Below are 23,295 nucleotides of genomic sequence, written 5' to 3' on the forward strand. Positions count from 1 at the left end.
TTACCAAATATTTGAAAATAGTTATTTAATATTAAATTAACAATTTGTGTTTCATTTTTATCATATATTTTATCCTTTAGAAGACTTTTAAGGGATATAATTATTTTACATTTTTAATGTTTTGTTCTATTTTAATTGTTATAGTAGTTATAATAAAATTTTGTAATACACATATTATAAATTATCTTTTTCGCTCGTATACATTTGTTTCATAAATCAATTAGTACTTTATAATAAAATTTCTTTTCTTATATTTTTTATTTCAAAACTCTATTTAGACGATGTAGAAAAGAAACACTTAATTCAATGTACTAGAATTATGAAAACTTTATAGGGTGTTCAATCCGATTCTAGTTCAGTCTGTTTTTTTCAGTTTTTTTTGTATTTTGATTTATAAATATAGTTAACATATTAAAATCATATATACTTTGGTGTGTTTCGGTTTATATAGTCGGTTTTTTTGGTTTATTCAGTTTTATATCAAAAAACCATTAATATTTATCTTCTATATAAATTTTATTTTATATAATTAGATATTGGTTATCTTAAAACATGAAAATATTTTGTTTTATAAATAGACTATTTTCCTTTTTTCTTTTACTATTTAAAATAATTAGTAAACATATTAAGTCGATAATAATAATAGTTTTTATAAAATAAAATAAAAAAGTATTAGTCCATAATATTATTAAATAATTAAATATGAATACACATATCTGTCTTTGAAAAAGTAAAAACTATGTTTTCTAAATTTGAAAAAAATGAAAAATAACTTTAGCTTAAAACTAAATATTAAATTACTAAAATCGTGTGAACCTCATATCAATAAAACTAAATATCATTTTATTGTTAATGCTGTTCTATAGCATAGTATGCAATCACCAGTCTCACATATATACTAATATACATTACTCAGTTTCTGTAGCCGAATTACTATATTTTCCTTCTTATTCTTGAATTTGTTTTTTTTTTTGTAAACTATTCTTGAATTTGTTTCCTCTACTTATTCTATGAAAACAATAAATGAAACTAAAGTTCGAAACCAATATGATCAGAATCTGATCACTTTGCACAACTATATTGGAGGCACGTGAACGCTATCTTCCAAGGCTGCATTAATATTACAACTTACATGTAGGACATATCATACAAGCAATTCGGTATAAAAGAAATTACATTTATATACAATTTCAACTATGTAAGTTAAATCTCTTTTTTCTTATTTAGTTTCAGGGAGGCATGTGAAGAGTATGTAAGAAACGCTGAAAAGCTAGCAGTCAGGCCTTTAGAACTCATTTCATTGCAATGGAGATTAAATTATTGATATTAATTCCCAGTTTTCTAAGATATAAACATGCAATTTTTTTTTTGGGCAACTTAAACATGCAATATAAAATATCGAATTATAACGACTATATCTATACTACTAGGCCAACTAGGTACGGATGAATGATAAATGATAAGTATTGGAGTGTGCTAGAACATAGAGCGGTGGTGATTGGTGAACACAATATGAGAAAGATAATAGCATTCTTCTTGATGTCATCACATGATGTGGAAGCGAAGCCATTAGAAGAGTGAGTCCTGAAAACCCTCCACGATACAAAAGAATAAGCGCAAGTTTTATGTCAGCAGAAACAGAATCGATTGTTAAAAACTTGAAGTCCGATTTAAAACATTCAAATCAATAACTTCAAAATTGTATAACTTAAGAGCATATGTACTATGTGTCTACTTTTTATTACCAAAGCTATGATGTAAGCCCTTAATGCAATAATGTGTGAGAGACCGAGTTTATTCGGAAACGATATATCTGTTCTGTTTGAAGTCCTCATTCTTTGTTCTTTTTTTGGCAAATATATATGACTTCGGATCGAGATCCAAGTATCCAATAAGATTTGACTTGCGTATATCAGATTCTCCACCCTTCCAAGATTCCGTCTAGATTCAAAGCTATTTTCTTGTGAACTAATCCTCCTCTCCTTTTGTAATGGTTGAAATTTTGTTGCAAAAATAAATAAAAAAATGGTCAATTTTTTTTGTAGAAGGGGCATCTATAGTCTATATAAAACGCTCATGAACTTTATGAATATACTCCGTCTACATACATCTTCGGCTTATTTTGGTCCTCTTTCAACAACTGGCATGACTGTAATTCCTAATTAACCTCATGTGATAAAAAAAGTTAATTGTTCACAAAAACGTGTCTACATTCATTCTACCAATAAAAGCGTTTTGTTTTCGATACACACGAAGTTACACGTGACATCTTCCTATAAAACCAACCCAACCGCATGCACCACAAGAATCATCAGATATCTCCAAAGCCTTAAAAAGATAACATAAGAATCACCGCAAAGAAAAAAACCACCATGGGAGTACTCGACGAAGCTTTTATCCAAGCTCCAGAACACAGACCCAAAACTCATCTCAAACACTCCGATGACTACATTGTTTCCAAAGAGATCCCGACCATCGACCTCTCTTCTCTCCAGGACCCACACTCCGACAAGACAGCGCTCACGACAGAGATTGCAGAAGCATGCATGAGATGGGGTTTTTTCCAGGTGACCAACCATGGATTGTCGTTGGACTTAAAGAGTCGGGTGGAGAAGACGATGGCGGATTTTTTCAGTTTACCATTGGAGGAGAAGAGAAGAGTGAAAAGAGATGAAGTGAACCCTATGGGTTATCACGACGGAGAACATACCAAAAACGTTAGAGACTGGAAAGAGATTTTCGATTTTTTTTTACAGGACTCGACGACGGTTCCGGCGTCTACCGTGCCGGAAGACACCGAGCTCAGGAAGCTGACTAACCCGTGGCCTCAAAACCCTTCCGACTTTAGGTGATCATTTAAAACACGCTTTAAACAAGTGTTTAATTAAGGCCCATTGGGCCTAACTAGGAACCAATTATGTGTAATTTAATTAAAATATTAATCATGTTTGGTAGGGAGACATGCCAAGAATATGCAAGAGAAGTTGAGAAGCTAGCTTTCAAGCTTTTGGAACTTATCTCCATTAGCTTGGGTCTACCTGGTGATCGGTTTACGGGGTACTTCAATGACCAAACAAGCTTTTTGAGGTTTAACCATTACCCTCCTTGCCCGAACCCGGAGCTAGCATTAGGCGTTGGACGCCACGCAGACGCAGGAGTTATAACCGTCTTGGCCCAAGATAATGTGGGTGGGTTACAAGTGAGCCGTAGATCGGATGGACAATGGATCTCGGTGAAACCAAACCCTGATGCTTTCATCATTAACATTGGCAACTGCATGCAGGTAAAAAAAACATGAACTTTGAATTTATATTGAAGGGCGCTGACCCTGACATTTTAGAGGCCTTAAACAATTTAATAAAAAAAACTTTTAACAGTTTATAGGTCTATGTGTATATATATTAATTCGAAAAATTTTGGGGGTCTAATTTAACTTGGTCATTATTTATCGTGTGGAGTAGGTATGGACAAATGACAAATATTGGAGTGCAGAACATAGAGTGGTAGTGAATTCAAGCAAAGAGAGATTCTCAATGCCATTCTTCCTGTTTCCATCCCATGAAGTCAACATTGAGCCATTGGAGGAGTTTATAACCGAAGACAACCCGCCTTGTTACAAAAAGTACAATTGGGGCAAGTTCTTTGCTGCGAGAAACAGAAGTGATTACAAAAAGCTCCAAGGTGAGAGCATCCAGATTGATCATTTCAAGGCCGCTTAAGTAATCTTACTATGTTTATTAGCACAACATTTCCTAATAATGTCAATGAGCAAGACTCATGTGCTTACCTTCTATATCAATATGTAGTTGAGATGTATTGTGTTTATTTTATAATAATTACAGAAGCACTCACCCCACAAATTTACAGAACATAGAGCACAAAGAGATATTAAAATTGTACTAATTATGTTTACACTCTAAGAGAGCACCTCCATCGCTGGTATATAAAAAATAACATTGAGCCATTGGAGGAGTTTATAACCGAAGACAACCCGCCTTGTTACAAAAAGTACAATTGGGGCAAGTTCTTTGCTGCGAGAAACAGAAGTGATTACAAAAAGCTCCAAGGTGAGAGCATCCAGATTGATCATTTCAAGGCCGCTTAAGTAATCTTACTATGTTTATTAGCACAACATTTCCTAATAATGTCAATGAGCAAGACTCATGTGCTTACCTTCTATATCAATATGTAGTTGAGATGTATTGTGTTTATTTTATAATAATTACAGAAGCACTCACCCACAAATTTACAGAACATAGAGCACAAAGAGATATTAAAATTGTACTAATTATGTTTACACTCTAAGAGAGCACCTCCATCGCTGGTATATAAAAAATAACAAAATTGGAGAAGAGCATACCACATAATATGCAAGAAACTCATGCGAACTCTTAAGTGGTTTGACCATTTCAAAGAAAATAAAAATTTAATTACATAAATAAAATGTGTTAAAATATAAATATAAAGCAATTAACAACCTCGATTGAGTTTTTTTCATCGTTGGGGTTGCTCTTGGTTTATTGTGATGATTTGACATAAGATTATGACATCAAAAAATAATTTGGCAGACTAAAATTACGATTGTCATATATTTTACTGTATATATATTAGTATCCATATATCTAATTATTTGACATCATTCTCACATATATACATTACCAATTTTTCTGTAGCCTAATTACTTTATTTTCCTTCTTATTCTTGAACTTTTTTTTTCTGCTTATTCTATGAAAAACAATAAATAGAAACTTGAGTTTGAAACCAATATGTTCAGAACCTTGTCACTCTACACAACTCCATTGGATGTACGCCCACTTGAACGCTATCCTCCAAGGCTGCATTAATATTACAGCTTACATGTAGGACATAGCATACAAGCAATTCGGTACAAAAACTTTTATTTTTCAATTATGTAAGCTAGTATTTTTTATTGTTTAGTTTTTAGGGAGGCATGTGAAGAGTATGTACGACACGATGCCTACCAAAGTAGCGTTTCCATTATTACTTCAAAGATAATACGAGTTTTTTAACAATAGAGGATGAAATATTTTATATTACTTCTCATTTTTTCTAAGATAAACACATGCAATGTCTAAAATATCGAATTAGAACGACTATATCTATACTACGAGGTTTGGATGAATGATAAATACTGGAGTGTAGAACATAAGAGTGGTGGGGATTGATGAACACAGCAAGAGAAAGATTTTTTTTTTTTCGTTTTTACAGCAAGAGCAAGAGAAAGATACTCAATAGTACGTATCTTCTTGATGCCTTCGCATAATGGGGAAGTGAAGCCATTACAAGAGTGAGTCCTGAAAACACTCCACGATACAAAGGAATAAGAGCAAGTTTTATGCCAGCAGAAACAGAATCGATTGTTAAAAACTTGAAATCCGATCCAAAACATTCATATTGATGGGTCTTTTCTCATTTTCCGCCTGTTGATGGGAGCTTTAGTTCCTCCGCTTCTCAAGTTTCAGAAGGAAGGAGGCCTCTGTCCCATGTCTCTGTTGATGTTCAGTAACCGGAATCCTCTTGTGCTCTGCTCGCAGGATGGGACCAGATAGTCGAGCCTTAAAACCTCTGCTTCCATCTGCACTTCTTCTGTTGGTTCCTCCTCGTCGGTTTGGATTCTCAGGAGTACAGCTTGTCTTCTTCTTGAGCTAGCAGCGTCTGGAGTGGGTTCTCACCGGTTTGAGATGGTCGGACCAGGACACTGCTGACCCTGCTTCGCATGTCTTCTAGTTGGAATCGCCTCGGGATGGTCTGCGCTGCCTCAAACCGTTCTCCGGCTGTGATATCTGTTGACTCGTGCGGTTTTGATGCAGGTCCAGGAAATCAAGGTCTCGCTATGGTCTTCTGTGACTCAAAGGTTGTTCATGGATCGATCCTTCTTTTGTCTTGTGAGTCTTTTTTAACTTTTTGTGTGGCTCCTTAATTAAGACACTCCTGCTATGAGTAGCAACTTAGATACACTAGCTTTGATTCATCAAGCTAATTGTATTTCACTGTTTCGTTATTGATTTAATGAAATGAAATTCACATACTTACCAAAAAAAAGTTGTAACTCGAGAGTATGTACTATGTACCTACTTGTTATTACCAAAGCTATGATGTAAGCCAGCCATTAATGTAGTAACATGTGAGAGACTGTTCAGTTTATGTCGGAAACAATATATCTGATATGTTTTTTTTTTCTTTTTTATTGCAAATATACAAGATTTCGGATGGAAATCCAAGTATCCAACTAAGATTTTACTTGTGTATATCACATTATCCACCCTTCCAATATTCCGTCTAGATTCAGAGCTACTTTCTCTCGTCAACTGATCCTCCTCTCCTTAATTTGTAATGGCTGAAATTTCGTTGCAAAAATAAAAAATGGTTAATTTTTGTTCTAAAAGGGGCATCTAATTTTTGTTCTAATAGTCTATATATAAAACGCTCATGAACTTTATGAATATACTCCGTCTACATCTTTGGCTTATTTTGGTCCTCTTTCAACAACTGGCAATTTCAACAACTGGCATGACTGTAATTCCTAATTAACCTAATGTGAAAAAAGAATTAATTGCTTACAGAAACGTGTCTACATTCATTTTAGCGTTTTGTTTTCGATAGACACGAAGTTACACGTGACATCTTCCTATATAACCAACCCAACCGCATGCACCACAAGAATCATCAGACATCTTCCAAAGCCTTAAAAGATAACATAAGAATCACCGCAAAAATAAACCACCATGGTAGGACTCGACGAAGCTTTTATCCAAGCTCCCGAACACAGACCCAAAGCTCATCACAAACACTCCGATGACTACATTCTCTCCAAAGAGATCCCGACCATCGACCTCTCTTCTCTCCAGGACCCACACTCCGACAAGACAGCGCTCACGACAGAGATTGCAGAAGCATGCATGAGATGGGGTTTTTTCCAGGTGACCAACCATGGATTGTCGTTGGACTTAAAGAGTCGGGTTGAGAAGACGATGGCGGATTTTTTCAGTTTACCATTGGAGGAGAAGAGAAGAGTGAAAAGAGATGAAGTGAACCCTATGGGTTATCACGACGGAGAACATACCAAAAACGTTAGAGACTGGAAAGAGATTTTCGATTTCTTTTTGCAGGACTCGACGACGGTTCCGGCGTCTACCGTGCCGGAAGAGACCGAGCTCAGGAAGCTGACAAACCCGTGGCCTCAAAACCCTTCCGAGTTTAGGTGATCTTTTAAAACACGATTTAAACAAGGGTTTAATTAAGGCCCATTGGGGGCCTAACTAGGAACCAATTATGTGTAATTTAATTAAAATATTAATCATGTTTGGTAGGGAGGTATGCCAAGAATATGCAAGAGAAGTTGAGAAGCTAGCTTTCAAGCTTTTGGAACTTATCTCCATTAGCTTGGGTCTACCTGCTGATCGGTTTACGGGGTACTTCAATGACCAAACAAGCTTTTTGAGGTTTAACCATTACCCTCCTTGCCCGAACCCGGAGCTAGCATTAGGCGTTGGACGCCACGCAGACGCAGGGGTTATAACCGTCTTGGCCCAAGATAATGTGGGTGGGTTACAAGTGAGCCGTAGATCGGATGGACAATGGATCTCGGTGAAACCAAACCCTGATGCTTTTATCATTAACATTGGCAACTGCATGCAGGTAAAAAAAACATGAACTTTGAATGTATATTGAAGGGCTGACCCTGACATTTTAGAGGCCTTAAACAATTTAATAAAAAAAGTTCTTTTAACAGTTTAGGGGTCTATGTGTATATATATTAATTCGAAAAATTTTGGGGGTCTAATTTAACTTGGTCATTATTTATCGTGTGGAGTAGGTATGGACAAATGACAAATATTGGAGTGCAGAACATAGAGTGGTAGTGAATTCAAGCAAAGAGAGATTCTCAATGCCATTCTTCCTGTTTCCATCCCATGAAGTCAACATTGAGCCATTGGAGGAGTTTATAACCGAAGACAACCCGCCTTGTTACAAAAAGTACAATTGGGGCAAGTTCTTTGCTGCGAGAAACAGAAGTGATTACAAAAAGCTCCAAGGTGAGAGCATCCAGATTGATCATTTCAAGGCCGCTTAAGTAATCTTACTATGTTTATTAGCACAACATTTCCTAATAATGTCAATGAGCAAGACTCATGTGCTTACCTTCTATATCAATATGTAGTTGAGATGTATTGTGTTTATTTTATAATAATTACAGAAGCACTCACCCCACAAATTTACAGAACATAGAGCACAAAGAGATATTAAAATTGGAGAAGAGCATACCACATAATATGCAAGAAACTCATGCGAACTCTTAACACATACTCCCCGTTTCGAATGTTTCGAATATGTAAAATTTGTTGAAAATATTCTCTGTTCTATTTTTCTATTGGTTGATATATGGTTAGATGTATGGTAATAGTGTTTTTGTTTTGGAAATATGTAAAATTAAATATTTTTTTAATCTGTGGGTATAAGCTTAGAACGACAAATATTATGAAACGGATGGAGTATGTATCATTATGTAAGTGGTTTGACCATTTCAAAGAAAATAAAAATTTAATTACATAAATAAAATGTGTTAAAATATAAATATAAAGCAATTAACAACCTCGATTGAGTTTTTTTCATCGTTGGGGTTGCTCTTGGTTTATTGTGATGATTTGACATAAGATTATGACATCAAAAAATAATTTGGCAGACTAAAACTACGATTGTCATATATTTTACTGTATATATATTAGTATCCATATATCTAATTATCTGACATCATTCTCACATATATACATTACCAATTTTTCTGTAGCCTAATTACTTTATTTTCCTTCTTATTCTTGAACCTTTTTTCTGCTTATTCTATGAAAAACAATAAATAGAAACTTGAGTTTGAAACCAATATGTTCAGAACCTTGTCACTCTACACAACTCCATTGGATGTACGCCCACTTGAACGCTATCCTCCAAGGCTGCATTAATATTACAGCTTACATGTAGGACATAGCATACAAGCAATTCGGTACAAAAACTTTTATTTTTCAATTATGTAAGCTAGTATTTTTTATTGTTTAGTTTTTAGGGAGGCATGTGAAGAGTATGTACGATACGATGCCTACCAAAGTAGCGTTTCCATTATTACTTTTTTTTTTGTAAACTGCGTTTCCATTATTACTTCAAAGATAATACGAGTTTTTTAACAATAGAGGATGAGATATTTTATAGAGAAATTACTTAGAATAACTCTAATTAATCATAAAATGACTAGACTAACTCATATAATTTTGAAATTACTAGACTAACTCTCGAGGCATGCAACTTTACGATTTTGCCATCACTAATAATTAAACCATGATTTTTTTTTGATCAACCATTAAACCATAATTAAAAAATATATATATTTAATATTATAAGAAAAAAACAAATACTTTACGTCTTTAGCATTTCTCCACCGATGTCGACGAAACGCTCTTCTCGTCGTCTCGTCATCTCCATCTCTGACGCTCCCTTTTCCCTCACCGGCTTCGTCTCCGTCACCTCTACCGTGACTCGGACTTTGTCTCCGCCATCCTCCACGATAACTCACCTTCGTCTCTTTCCTATTGGACAAACCCGAAATCGATTTCACCTCAGTCACAGGCTTCAACTACAATCTACTCTAATCTGTGAGTCTTTAATCTATGCTATTTTAGTTGTTGTTATCATAGATTAATTGATTGCATGTTGAAATTTTGGAACCCTAATTCCCAGTGTCATCTAAACTTTGACTTTCAGATCTGTTAAATTCAATTGTATTTGATAATTAACATTTACTCTCTGTTTTATTTAAAGGTCTATGAACTAGTGTGGTACTTGAAACCACCAAAACAAACTCTATGTTAACAAGTCTGTCCTCAATAAGGAGGCCCCCAGGATGGCCAAAGCTGTTGCCAACCAGGTATAATTCTTTTCTTTCAATCATTGATTGTTGTGCGTTGTTATGTTTGGTTGCCCATAGCCTATAGGTTATTCTCTAGATTGGTTAGTCTTGTCTAATGTTGCAGTGAATTGATACTTTTTGATTGTAGTTTTGGTTTTAGGAGCTGTGATGAGAAAGCTAACACGTAAGAAGAGGACTCCTTTGTGGAGTATCTCTTATATGAATATATTTGTTATGCTTGGCTCTGAGATATATTCTTTCACATCTACTTTTTTTTTTCTCTTTGTCTCTCAGTATTAATCAATTTGTTGTCTTATCTATTTAGGCAGTGGACAACTACTACAAACCTGATTTAAAGAAGACAGCACTTGCTAGGTGCAGCGTGATCAGCAAAGGCCTTAGAGTCGCCAAGTCTCATCTCAAGAAGAGGAACATGCAGGCTTGAAGATTTGGCCATTGACTGAAGATTTTACTTCTGAAAAAGCTATGATTTGTGATTTCAGACAAAATTTTATAGGTTATAAAGATTTTTCATGGATAGTTCAGTTTCTTGCTTGTAACACCTCCACTGTTATGTTTTTTTTTCTCAGAATGATATTAAATAAAAAGTAGTAAGCTGGTTGCTGTCCACATTCCTTGTCAGCAGTGAAATAATACTAGTAGTTGCTCCTTGATCATGATATTGTGAGTCAGTTCACGATAGTGATAACTAGTAGTACTTCTGAACTTTATATATATGTAATGTGAATTGAAAGAGAGCAGTATCTGATACAGACTCAAGAACATGTCAAATGCAGGAACCTATTCTTACATATAAAGCAGTATCTGATACAAGCTCAGTGTATTTATTTGTGGCTTTGACAACAGATTGTACTCTTTTCTTTTTGATGACAACAGATTGTTCAAGAAACTCTAAATGTGGGAACAGATGTTTAGCTCCACCAACAATGAACAAACGTTCAAGAAAAGATGGATGAAAGAAATGATGACACTTACCAAATGTTTTGCCTAATTCTGATTTTAGTTAACCTAAAAATAAATCAGATTCGAAATTAATGTAAACCGGGTTAAAATTGAGTATTAAATTAAGTTTGGTTTACATAAACCCAGATTTTCGTCAATAAATCTGCCACAACATAAATTAAAAAGTCTATCACCACATAAGCAAAAAATCTGCAAACAATTTTAAATCGGATATAAAAATCTGCCGTAAAAAAATAAGTCTTAATACAAAAAATAAATCGGTCCATAAGAAAATAAGTTGACCACATAAATCTACCATTAATAATTAATCTGCTACCTCATATGACAGACATATTTTAAAAAATCTGTTTTTTAATCAAATCAGACAATTAACTCTGCCGTGTAAATAAATCTGACGTTATTAAAAAAATCTGACACCACTTTAATGATAGATTTATTTTTCTACACAGATTTTATAAATAGACTTATTACTCAGACAGATTTATTTTTTTCAAAACAAATCTGCCGTCGAAAAATAATAAGGATATTTTAGTAATATCTATTTTTTTGTTATAACTATGTTCAAGGGCAATTTTGACCAGAAAAACATTTTAATAATTTTCAAAAAATAAGAGTTATTCTAGTAATTACACAATTAATATGAGTCATTCCAGTAAACTTCCCTATTTTATATTACTTCTCATTTTTTCTAAGATAAACACATGCAATGTCTAAAATATCGAATTAGAACGACTATATCTATACTACGACTCTACGAGGTTTGGATGAATGATAAATACTGGAGTGTAGAACATAAGAGTGGTGGGGATTGATGAACACAGCAAGAGAAAGATTTTTTTTTTTTCGTTTTTACAGCAAGAGCAAGAGAAAGATACTCAATAGTACGTATCTTCTTGATGCCTTCGCATAATGGGGAAGTGAAGCCATTACAAGAGTGAGTCCTGAAAACACTCCACGATACAAAGGAATAAGAGCAAGTTTTATGCCAGCAGAAACAGAATCGATTGTTAAAAACTTGAAATCCGATCCAAAACATTCATATTGATGGGTCTTTTCTCATTTTCCGCCTGTTGATGGGAGCTTTAGTTCCTCCGCTTCTCAAGTTTCAGAAGGAAGGAGGCCTCTGTCCCATGTCTCTGTTGATGTTCAGTAACCGGAATCCTCTTGTGCTCTGCTCGCAGGATGGGACCAGATAGTCGAGCCTTAAAACCTCTGCTTCCATCTGCACTTCTTCTGTTGGTTCCTCCTCGTCGGTTTGGATTCTCAGGAGTACAGCTTGTCTTCTTCTTGAGCTAGCAGCGTCTGGAGTGGGTTCTCACCGGTTTGAGATGGTCGGACCAGGACACTGCTGACCCTGCTTCGCATGTCTTCTAGTTGGAATCGCCTCGGGATGGTCTGCGCTGCCTCAAACCGTTCTCCGGCTGTGATATCTGTTGACTCGTGCAGTTTTGATGCAGGTCCAGGAAATCAAGGTCTCGCTATGGTCTTCTGTGACTCAAAGGTTGTTCATGGATCGATCCTTCTTTTGTCTTGTGAGTCTTTTTTAACTTTTTGTGTGGCTCCTTAATTAAGACACTCCTGCTATGAGTAGCAACTTAGATACACTAGCTTTGATTCATCAAGCTAATTGTATTTCACTGTTTCGTTATTGATTTAATGAAATGAAATTCACATACTTACCAAAAAAAATTTGTAACTCGAGAGTATGTACTATGTACCTACTTGTTATTACCAAAGCGATGTAAGCCAGCCATTAATGTAGTAACATGTGAGAGACTGTTCAGTTTATGTCGGAAACAATATATCTGATATGTTTTTTTTTCTTTTTTATTGCAAATATGCAAGATTTCGGATGGAAATCCAAGTATCCAACTAAGATTTTACTTGTGTATATCACATTATCCACCCTTCCAATATTCCGTCTAGATTCAGAGCTACTTTCTCTCGTCAACTGATCCTCCTCTCCTTAATTTGTAATGGCTAAAATTTCGTTGCAAAAATAAAAAATGGTTAATTTTTGTTCTAAAAGGGGCATCTAATAGTCTATATATATAAAACGCTCATGAACTTTATGAATATACTCCGTCTACATACATCTTTGGCTTATTTTGGTCCTCTTTCAACAACTGCCAATTTCAACAACTGGCATGACTGTAATTCCTAATTAACCTAATGTGAAAAAAAATTAATTGCTTACAGAAACGTGTCTACATTCATTTTAGCGTTTTGTTTTCGATAGACACGAAGTTACACGTGACATCTTCCTATATAACCAACCCAACTGCATGCACCACAAGAATCATCAGATATCTTCCAAACCCTTAAAAAGATAACATAAGAATCACCGCAGAAATAAACCACCATGGTAGGACTCGACGAAGCTTTTATCCAAGCTCCAGAACACAGACCCAAAGCTCATCACAAACACTCCGATGACTACATTCTCTCCAAAGAGATCCCGACCATCGACCTCTCTTCTCTCCAGGACCCACACTCCGACAAGACAGCGCTCACGACAGAGATTGCAGAAGCATGCATGAGATGGGGGTTTTTCCAGGTGACCAACCATGGCTTGTCGTTGGACTTAAAGCGTCGGGTAGAGAAGACCGTGGCGGAGTTTTTCAGTTTACCCTTGGAGGAGAAGAGAAGAGTGAAAAGAGACGAAGTGAACCCTATGGGTTATCACGACGGAGAACATACCAAAAACGTTAGAGACTGGAAAGAGATTTTCGATTTCTTTTTGCAGGACTCGACGACGGTTCCGGCGTCTACCGTGCCGGAAGACACGGAGCTCAGGAAGCTGACTAACCCGTGGCCTCAAAACCCTTCCGACTTCAGGTGATCATCTAAAACACGCTTTAAAACAATGGTTTAATTAAGGCCCAGTGGGCCTAGTTAGGATCCATTTAATATGTGATTTAATTAATACAAATCGTGTTTGGTAGAGAGGTATGCCAAGAATATGCAAGAGAAGTTGAGAAGTTAGCTTTCAAGCTTTTGGAACTTATCTCCATTAGCTTGGGTCTACCCGGTGATCGGTTTACGGGGTACTTCAATGACCAAACAAGCTTTTTGAGGTTTAATCGTTACCCTCCTTGCCCGAACCCGGAGCTAGCATTAGGCGTTGGACGCCACACAGACGCAGGAGTTATAACCGTCTTGGCCCAAGATAATGTGGGTGGGTTACAAGTGAGCCGTAGATCGGATGGACAATGGATCTCGGTGAAACCGAACCCTGATGCTTTCATCATTAACATTGGCAACTGCATGCAGGTAAAAGACATGAACTAATTTGAATGTATATTGAAGGGCTGACACTGACATTTTGGAGGCTTTTAAACTATTTAATAAGAAATTAAAAAAAACGTTTTTAACAATTTAGGGATCTATGTGTATATATATTAACTTGAATTTTTTTGGGGGTCTAATGTATCTTGGTCATATAATATTTGTTGTGTGAGTAGGTATGGACAAACGACAAGTACTGGAGTGCAGAACATAGAGTGGTAGTGAATACAAGCAAAGAGAGATTCTCAATGCCATTCTTCCTTTTCCCATCCCATGAAGTCAACATTGAGCCATTGGAGGAGTTTATAAGCGAAGACAACCCGCCTTGTTACAAGAAGTACAATTGGGGCAAGTTCTTTGCTGCGAGAAACAGAAGTGATTACAAGAAGCTCCAAAGTGAGAGCATCCAGATTGATCACTTCAAGGCCGCTTAAGTAATCTTACTCTGTTTATTAGCACAACATTTCCTAATAATGTCGAAGAACACCGAACACGACTCGTGTTCTACTTCTATATCAATATATGTGGTTGAAATACATTGTGTTTATTTTATAATAACAAATTTACAGAACATAGAGCACACAGAGATATTTTTTTTTTTGAAAAATGCACAGAGATATTTTGCATACCATTTTTCTTCCTCCCATCACAAGAAGACAACGTTAAAGCATTAGATACGTGCAAGACCCGCCATGCTACAAAAACTACCTAATTAGGGATGACGGAAGTTATGTATCAAACAACGTAAAATGATTTAAAAAAATCTCCAGCTGAATCTGTACATAATACATAATGTTTTTGCTAAAAACAAACTCTAAACATGATGTAGCCTGGATGTATACATGGGATCACTAGATTTATACATGATAAACCTAAATTTATAGGTACTATAATAGGACTTAGTCTAGAACATTGTTATCGAGTTTATATTTGTCAGCTACTTTTATTTTGTTTGTATCATGATATAGCTATATTCGTCGAGAATGCGTACTAGGCTACTAGCTAGACCTTTTAAACAGTACTATAATCAAAAGTCAAAGTAATGCTAATTTTGTTTTTCATTAATACATTTTTTGTAACTTCATTAACACATATTGACATCGTTAATTGTGAATATTTTTTAAGACCAATTTGTTTTGAGAGCAACATAGTTGCATGAATTATAATAAAATATATAATTTATCTGTTTTCATAACCCTTATAATCTCTCGACCTCTTTTTCACAATATTAATTTATTTGCAAATGGGGTGTGGGGGGGGAAGGGGTTTAATAGAAGAGAATATCAAAATATTGTTCACAAAGCAATAATATAATCTGTGATTATCAGTTAAAGGGGAAAATTATATATTTGTGATACGAAAAAGGAAACGAATATATAAATCAAAAGGAAAAAGAAAAAAGAAACAATTTAAAAAAAAAAATTCAAGAAAGGAAAAAAATACTATACTTACAAAAAAAAATCAATGGAAAAGATGGTCGAAAAAGGGGAGTAGGTGGGGGCACACGAGTGAAAAACTGATTCAACTCACCGAGTCAAAGAAAAAACGCACACTCAACTCGCTGAAGCTACACAAGTTGCTTTTTTTTTTAAATATCATTTTTATTTTTACATTTTTTTTTTGGTTTGGTTGGATCACTCAGGCCAAGTGTAAAAGAAAAGAGAGAGAGAGACTACCTCTTTGACCATAATCAAAGCTTTTATACAAAACTCTTCACAGATCTGAAAGGGCTTCCCTCTGTCTCTGTCGCGTATTCTCCGGCGTCCTTTCATGATCTGACTTTTTGTCTCTTCTCACTGTTTACTCTGAACAACATGCCACGCCCTTTCTTCCACAAGTTGATTTTCCCTTCCACTATCCAAGAAAAACGTCTGGTAACACTCCCTCTCTTCATCTTCCTTGTATCCCAAAAATCTCTTCTTCTTTATTTTTTTGTATAAGTTTCGAGGTTTTGATATTTGTGTGAAACTGAGAGTTTTCCAAGTTGGAATCATGTCAAGAATATGTGTTTTTATATTGTGACACTTGTTAGACTTTCTTGAACTGAATTGTCTTTTTGATTCTCGGTAGATATTGTCAGGTCAAAGGTTGTATTTTGGCTAACAGCAAAAGCTGAGTGTAGTTTCGGGAATGTGGTTCAAAGTGAGTTGACTTCTGATGATGATAAGATTGTACGGTTCTGTCAGAAAAAAAAAGTTGAGATCTGTTTGTGGTTTCTCTGTTTTATTTACTCTATTTTGACTCACAAGTTCTACGATTTTAAGATTCCTTATTGATTAACTTGTGAGTGAAAATCTGAAACTGAGTAGTCATGACTTACAAGCCTCTTTGCTTGTTTCCTTAATATTTTTTTTTGTGTTGAAAACTAAAATTGCATTTATGGTTTATATTTATTTTATATTCACAATAAGATGATACAGTGATTAGTTATCACATGTGCAGATTCCCTTATGAAAAAGCTCGTGCATTATTATGAACAAACCCAAAATACTATTTGGTTCACCATTTAATATGATACAATCATAAGAGTCACATTAAGTAGTAGTCTATACAAAAGATAAATTGTACATTGTTGCAGGTTAGTAATGGACTCTTCTTATCTTTATAAAATCTTTTTTTCATTCATTTTGGTTTGGTTGTGCAGAGAGTTCCAGATAAGTTTGCAAGTAAATTCAAGGACGAGCTATCGGTTGCAGTTGCACTCACAGTACCTGATGGTCATGTTTGGCGTGTAGGACTAAGGAAAGCTGACAACAACAAGATCTGGTTTCAAGATGGTTGGCAAGAGTTTGTTGACCGTTACTCTATCCGCACTGGATACCTTTTGATCTTTAGATACGAAGGAAACTCTGCCTTCAGCGTCAGCATTTACAACTTATCACACTCCGAGATCAACTACCATTCCACCGGTCTCATGGACTCTGCAGCACACAACCACTTCAAACGCCCATGTTTGTTTGAAGACCTTGAAGATGAAGATGCTGAGACCACTGTACATGCCAATACAGGGCATGCTAGTTCAGCCATCCAGAGCTTCTTCGCTGGACCTGTTAAAGCCGAAGAGGCCACACCAACGCCAACTCTAAAAGTTACTAAAAAGAGAGGGAGGAAGAAGAAGAACGCTGATCCTGGTAAAGCATTTTTCATCTTGTTTTAGATTCTTTAGACACTTCTTAGTAGTAGTGATCGTTTTGATATTGGTCCATCCAGAGGAAGTAAACTCATCTGCTCCAAGAGATGATGACCCTGAGAGCCGTTCGAAGTTCTACGAGAGTGCTTCTGCGAGAAAGAGAACAGTGACTGCTGAAGAGAGAGAGAGGGCCATCAATGCATCGAAAACGTATGAGCCAACGAACCCTTTCTTCAGAGTTGTTCTACGACCATCTTATCTATACAGAGGTTGTATCATGGTAATAATAACAGACATCTCAGTACTACACCTTTTTGCATATCTTATACAATGGTCTCTAAAGAAGTCTTTGTTTTTTTTTGTGTCTTTGAACAGTATTTGCCTTCTGGTTTTGCTGAGAAGTACTTGAGTGGGATCTCGGGGTTCATCAAGGTCCAGCTCGGGGAGAAACAATGGCCTGTGAGATGCCTATACAAAGCAGGGAGAGCTAAGTTCAGTCAAGGTTGGTATGAGTTTACTGTGGAGAATAACTTAGGAGAAGGTGATGTCTGCGTGTTCGAGCTGCTAAGAACCAGAGATTTCGTTCTCCAAGTGACGGCTTTTCGAGTCAACTGAGTATGTAAGGTACTATGGTGTAGGGTGTCGTTTTCTATCTATGTGCGCATTGCGTTAGTTTCTCTTTTCTTGCTGGTGTGGATAAGTTAAAACCTCTTCAGAGTGAAACTAAAATTGTTTGTGTAAGTTAGGGTTAAGATGTTTTTTGGAAATTTGTAAATCCCTAATCTCCACAAGTTTGGTGTTGAAACGTGTGTCCCAAGAAAGATGTTATGATGAAGATGGGTTTGTTGTTTTTGTTGTTCTTTGATTTTTCCACGCTCTCTTAGCTTTCGTACGAGATTCGATTCTTTTATTGGCAATGGACTAGTAGGCATGTACTCGAAATGCTGCTGCTTAAACATCGCTTTCTCCTTGTACTATGCTAACAAAACTCTACACTATCATGTTAAGAAGTCTAAATCTTCTTTATTTAGTTCTCACTGTTTAGAATCTTCTCAAACTCCTTGTCTCTTGTTCTCTTCTTGGTGTTGTGCTCTGAATCACCACCATTAACAGATTGATCATTTCCCTTTGTACCTTAACTTCCAAGAAACCCTTCCTCTGTAATGTCAGTTACCTCATCGTCACTGTCACTTCACAAGCCGAAACATTGAAGATCATTACAGGAAATTCGAGTTTCTTTTGTATTCAAAGAAAGACAAAATGACCTTCAATAATTGAATGATCCTCTGCAAACTCACTCCAACCGGCCTGAAACCAGATAACTTCAATTTTTCTAGTTCCGAAGACAAAAAAAGTTTACACCACTCGAGAGAAAAGTTGCATGAAATGTTGTCTTCGGTTTTATTCTTGACTTTTGATCTGCAAGCAAAAGCATAACGTCCTTGACAAAAAAAAGCATAACGTATGGGCTGGCTTGTTGGCAAAATATATATGGGCTGCATTTTGTTTTTCAAAGCCCGAAAGTGTTAAAATCTAAAAACTAATCCGACCTGCCGGAATCGAACCAGCGACCTAAAGATTATCTGCAACGACTACAGTCTTCCGCTCTACCAACTGAGCTAAGGTCGGATACAAACAAACCTTTTTTTTTTGTAAACTGCTTTCATACAAACAAACCTTTCTTAGTCATGAATATAATGGATACTTTGAGCGATTAAACTACATCAACCAGCATCTTCTTGTTATCCTACTTTTGAAGTTCAATGGACTAGTAGTCTCAAACCATATCCAAAGTGTGCAATTTAATTGGGATAGTCCGATAATTTTGTCTGATATTTACATACGCAGAGGAACGAATAGTCGTATGGACAGTACACTATTGTCTAAATTTTTTTTCTAACTACATAAACTATTGCAGGATTCAAAGATATAGTTATAACTTTCAAGCAAGTGAATAATTTCGACTGTTTCAGCGGATTATTCAATGCCGAGTATGCTATCTAGTATACCCATGATGCGAAACCTTTTTCAGTACTCCTTAGTTTAGCATTCTTACTTGGAGGGACATCCTATACCCACGACATCTCGGGTTCAAAAAACATTCTAGATTCTCCCTGTAGGAGCCTAGATGTTTGCTAAAAGAAAAAAGAGCCTAGATGCTGAGGGCGTGCGAGAGTGTAAAATCATTTTATTCGTGATCGTGTTCTATAATCTATTGTATTTTATATGATCAACGGACCATATAGTTTCCCAAGGTCTCAAAGAATATTATGAATTATGAAAAAGAAAAGTGGACATTATGATTAACCTAATAATACACCACATGACGTTTTAAACTTAAAACAGTAAGATTACGGGCTTAATAATTCTAAATAAAGTAAAGTCAGACGAACAAGAACCTAGTGGGTCTTTGCGTAACTATTTGGGAAAGAGCAAATAACCTCACGGTGTTTGTTTGTAACCTGTGACCTTCATTTTTGTAAAGAAAAGCACAAACTAGTTTTTATCCTAAAATTTTAGAACAGACTCATATGAATAGAAATTTGATATAGTATTTATACAGATCAGAAAGTTCACCGATATTACATGTTAGTCAATATATAGTTAATTTGACATTTTTCTACGATAACCGGAATCTAAATCTGCTGCACGTTAAAATTAAGGTATTACTTATTATCATTTTTATACAGTTTAAAAAATAAAAAATGCTTTGATACCATTGGCAGAACAAGATTTATTAGCTTTTCATACTATTTGAAAAATTATTAGAAATAAAAGGGTGTGTATGTCAATGTCCTATGTGCATAAATATAGCATATGCGTGTAGATTTTGTATCAAACTTAAATCTGACGAAAGATAAGACTTTTTACATGCACTCATCAAGACATCAATAAAATATTACATCTAATTCTCCAGCGACTCTCTTTTCAACAAAATGAACTAACAAAGCACCTACCATAGTACATAAGTATTTCTAAATCTTCAACTCCAATTTAAATATTCTACAAAATCAGTTTAAAAAGAAAAGAAAAGAAATGCGAGTCGTGCAATGTGCATCTCTAAGTGGTATTTAATTTTTTGTTTTGGTTTCTGATGTGTCCGAGGAACGTATTAGGTTTTCCAAACGCAAAGAGTATATTGGTTGTATACTTTTAGACTTTGCCTTAATAAAAAGGTCATTCATTAGCTTGGCTGAAGAGGAATGTTGTCCATGTAAATCTAGTCTATCACATAAATTTCAGTTTTGGAATGTTGAGAATCTAGTTGTTAGACGAGAACGGACAAGATTTGGATTCACTGGCATACCTACGAATTAACAAAAAAGCGAGAAAGTGTAATTCCCACTACATATTAATGATCAGTTTAGGTTTGGCAGGTTTTTTCGTTTATTCTTCTTCCATTAGAACCTTTGAGAACCTAACAGTTTATGCAAGACCTGGTGTGAAAATTTGTCCCTTGACGAAGAAGTAAAAGGGCAGAAATAGGGACATCAAAGCAGCATAGGCAGGATGAACAGAAGCAGTAGAGGGAAAGTAGGGCTTTAGCAAAAATAGACCTCTGGATTAGCAGGGCCTATTTCTCTTGAAATTCTAGCTGGGAGTGCAGTAACAGGATAGCTATTTTTAAAAGTGATAACTCCCAGAAAGGTAATAATAGTCACCTACCATAGATTTTGTTACACTCATCTATGAAGAAATTGTATAATATAATCATAATTTAAATACACACTACACCGCTGTTATGTTTTTTCCTTTTTAGTTTAGAAAAACTGAATAGTTTGACCCAAAAAAAAAGTTTAGAAAAACTGAATATTGCTTGTTTGTAAATTCATCAAGACACCAATAAAATATTCCATCTAATTCAGTAAAGAGAACTAACAGGGTATAACAGGTGTTCAACAAAAGAAAAGACCTACCAAATCAACTAAATGTATCCGTTAAAAATCTAAAATTCCAATTTTATCTTTTAGTAGAATATCAGTTTTTCTATATCTTTTAGAAACGAGTATTGAAATTACCAACAACTGCATTTCGAACGAATTCCATATAAAATATAAACAAAATGATTTAATACAATGAAATAGTTTCCTTTTTCTGAACACAGCCGAATCATTTTCCCTTTCTGTTTCTTTTTAACGTAAATCAAATATTCAGTTACAATTTACAAAGAACACTGAATAAAATAGACGTACTTTCTGAACCTTTTAGATACTTTCATGACCTGGCCGTCTTTTATTGGTCGTATGAACTGCTTCTTTTTGCCGGCCATAAAACTTGTCTTGACCACAAAGGCAAATAATCACATGTACCGCGGAACAACATTCCCTTTATCCGTAGTCACATCCCACGCGCTAAGACGGCGCGTAATCTCTCCTCCTCCTGGAAGCATCTCAACCAATAACCGGAGACGCCGTCTCATTCACGCGCCACACCTTCACCGATTTATCCAAGCTTCCACTATACACTATCCATCTTCCGTCACCCTTTTCCTCTGTCTCTTCCACCGCCGTCAAACACTTAACAGGTCCCACGTGGTCCATCAACACCGAGAGACACGAGTGTGTCCCATCACGGTTCCTCCTCCACACGCAAATATTCTTGTCCGCTCCGCCGCTCAGCACCAAACTCCCAGCAGCAGCGAGACATAGCACCGCCGTACGATGGCCACGGAGAGTCCCGCCGTGGGAGAGATACTTTTGCCCTTCCCAGAAATTAACGGAACCGTCAGAAGATCCACAGTAAACAACAGACGCCGTTAAATTCACAGCCAACGCCGTCACAGCGTTCTCTTGCTTCATCAACACGTTAACCAGAAAATGCTTCGTCCCGTTCCCTTGTAGCTCACGTTTCCACACTTTCAAAGCTCCGTCGGCTGCTCCGGTGAACAGCAAACCGTCGAAACCGGCGGCCACGGTGTTGATAGCGTCGTCGTGAGCCTGAATCGATTCAAGGCATTTCGAGTCTGAGAGTCTCCAGACTTTGAGAGTCTTGTCCCACGAACCGGAATAGAGTAAACCGAGTTCTTCGTTCAAGCTCAGACACGAAACGGCGTCGTGGTGACGTATCTTCAGTACGTTTCTCCTGCGACGCACCTCGACGTAGTTCTTTGGATTCACCGACTTGGTCAAAAACTCTTTCAAAGTCGGTAAGCTTCCGATTCGGGTGTATCCTTTCTTGGACCCTCTCCAAACCCGGATTTTACCGTCTTGATGACCGGTGAAAATCCGGTTATCTCCGGTTATTACTATCGTTTTAACCAACCCGCTTGCTGATTTAAAACCGGTGAAGTCTTTGAGATCTTTCCAGACCCGAATGTTCTTCGAATCGGATCCCGTGAATAGAAGATTCCCAGAAGCAGCCAACGAGTAGACGTGACCGTCTTGTCTCACGATCGTACCGATTAAACCGTTTTCGGAAACGTCGTTTATGTTTTGGGTCTGGTAGGTCCACGGAGACTTGTAGTAAGGAGAGTAAGTCTGGTTCCACGGAGACGGAGACATAGTCGGAGTCGTTGTTGCGTCGGTGTAGTACGGTGAGTAAGTCTGGTTCCATGGAGATAAAACTTGGTTTGGAGAGGAGTCGCCGCTCGTGGTCGAAGCATTGCTTTGACGTTGTTGGTAACTGTTAGCATCCTTGTTGTTGTTGTTGTTGCTACTACTAGGACGGCCACCGTGGTTGTGTTCTTCTTCGCCGGCGTCGGGATCGGAGTTTAAGAAGTCGGCGAAAGTGAGTCTCCGGTGATGAGTTCCGCTGGTTTCATTAGCTATTACCATATTTAAGAGAGAATATTTGGTGAGATTTATTATTGAATTAAACAGTGCAGAGGATGACCTGTTGGGTTATATATAGAATTAGAGAATTAGAGAAGACGAAGGAATTATAGTTGGTGAACGGACGACCGTTGGTAACTGACACGTGGCTTTAAGTCTGGAGACGTGACCGTCACATACAGTACCGGGAACGCCAGTTCTCACAA

General features: G+C 36.4%; 5 protein-coding genes, 1 long non-coding RNA gene and 2 other non-coding genes across 9 annotated transcripts; 6 read left to right on the forward strand and 2 right to left on the reverse strand.

Moving 5' to 3' along the window:
* Positions 1-2,299: 2,299 nt before the first annotated feature.
* On the forward strand, positions 2,300-3,860 carry LOC108835891 (protein DMR6-LIKE OXYGENASE 1-like). The gene is made up of 3 exons (XM_057010908.1): positions 2,300-2,848; positions 2,956-3,283; positions 3,462-3,860. Exons 1-3 carry the CDS (start codon positions 2,373-2,375, stop codon positions 3,717-3,719), a joined length of 1,062 nt encoding a protein of 353 aa, XP_056866888.1. The 5' UTR covers positions 2,300-2,372; the 3' UTR covers positions 3,720-3,860.
* A 2,811-nt stretch (positions 3,861-6,671) lies between these two features.
* LOC108859150 (protein DMR6-LIKE OXYGENASE 1-like) lies at positions 6,672-8,236 on the forward strand. The gene is made up of 3 exons (XM_018633008.2): positions 6,672-7,222; positions 7,332-7,659; positions 7,838-8,236. Exons 1-3 carry the CDS (start codon positions 6,747-6,749, stop codon positions 8,093-8,095), a joined length of 1,062 nt encoding a protein of 353 aa, XP_018488510.2. The 5' UTR covers positions 6,672-6,746; the 3' UTR covers positions 8,096-8,236.
* Positions 8,237-9,245: 1,009 nt separating this feature from the next.
* Positions 9,246-10,544, forward strand: LOC130512610 (uncharacterized). Its single transcript, XR_008946182.1, has 3 exons — positions 9,246-9,662; positions 9,829-9,934; positions 10,242-10,544. It is a non-coding gene; the product is annotated as an uncharacterized LOC130512610 (long non-coding RNA).
* On the forward strand, positions 10,076-10,169 carry LOC130495331 (small nucleolar RNA R24). The gene has a single exon (XR_008934603.1). It is a non-coding gene; the product is annotated as a small nucleolar RNA R24 (small nucleolar RNA).
* A 2,649-nt stretch (positions 10,545-13,193) lies between the features above and the next one.
* LOC108861433 (flavanone 3-dioxygenase 2-like) lies at positions 13,194-14,769 on the forward strand. Its single transcript, XM_057010272.1, has 3 exons — positions 13,194-13,738; positions 13,846-14,173; positions 14,365-14,769. Exons 1-3 carry the CDS (start codon positions 13,263-13,265, stop codon positions 14,620-14,622), a joined length of 1,062 nt encoding a protein of 353 aa, XP_056866252.1. The 5' UTR covers positions 13,194-13,262; the 3' UTR covers positions 14,623-14,769.
* Positions 14,770-15,690: 921 nt separating this feature from the next.
* LOC108836022 (B3 domain-containing transcription factor VRN1) lies at positions 15,691-18,168 on the forward strand. Of its 2 annotated transcripts, none has more exons than XM_018609239.2 (4): positions 15,691-16,062; positions 16,833-17,319; positions 17,399-17,598; positions 17,694-18,168. In XM_018609239.2, the coding sequence occupies exons 1-4, from the start codon at positions 16,003-16,005 to the stop codon at positions 17,931-17,933; spliced, it is 987 nt and encodes a 328-aa protein (XP_018464741.2). In that variant the 5' UTR covers positions 15,691-16,002; the 3' UTR covers positions 17,934-18,168. The 2 variants fall into 2 exon arrangements, with proteins under 2 accessions (XP_018464741.2, XP_056866253.1); XM_057010273.1 differs by lacking the exon at positions 15,691-16,062 and adding an exon at positions 16,182-16,330.
* A 694-nt stretch (positions 18,169-18,862) lies between these two features.
* On the reverse strand, positions 18,863-18,947 carry TRNAY-GUA (transfer RNA tyrosine (anticodon GUA)). Its single transcript is given in 2 exon segments — positions 18,863-18,898; positions 18,911-18,947. It is a non-coding gene; the product is annotated as a tRNA-Tyr (tRNA).
* Positions 18,948-21,350: 2,403 nt separating this feature from the next.
* On the reverse strand, positions 21,351-23,295 carry LOC108861411 (protein JINGUBANG-like). The gene has a single exon (XM_018635270.2). It carries the CDS (start codon positions 23,090-23,092, stop codon positions 21,710-21,712), a length of 1,383 nt encoding a protein of 460 aa, XP_018490772.1. The 5' UTR covers positions 23,093-23,295; the 3' UTR covers positions 21,351-21,709.

The sequence above is a fragment of the Raphanus sativus genome, chromosome 5 (genome assembly GCF_000801105.2).
Source record: "Raphanus sativus cultivar WK10039 chromosome 5, ASM80110v3, whole genome shotgun sequence".
NCBI lineage: Eukaryota > Viridiplantae > Streptophyta > Magnoliopsida > Brassicales > Brassicaceae > Raphanus > Raphanus sativus.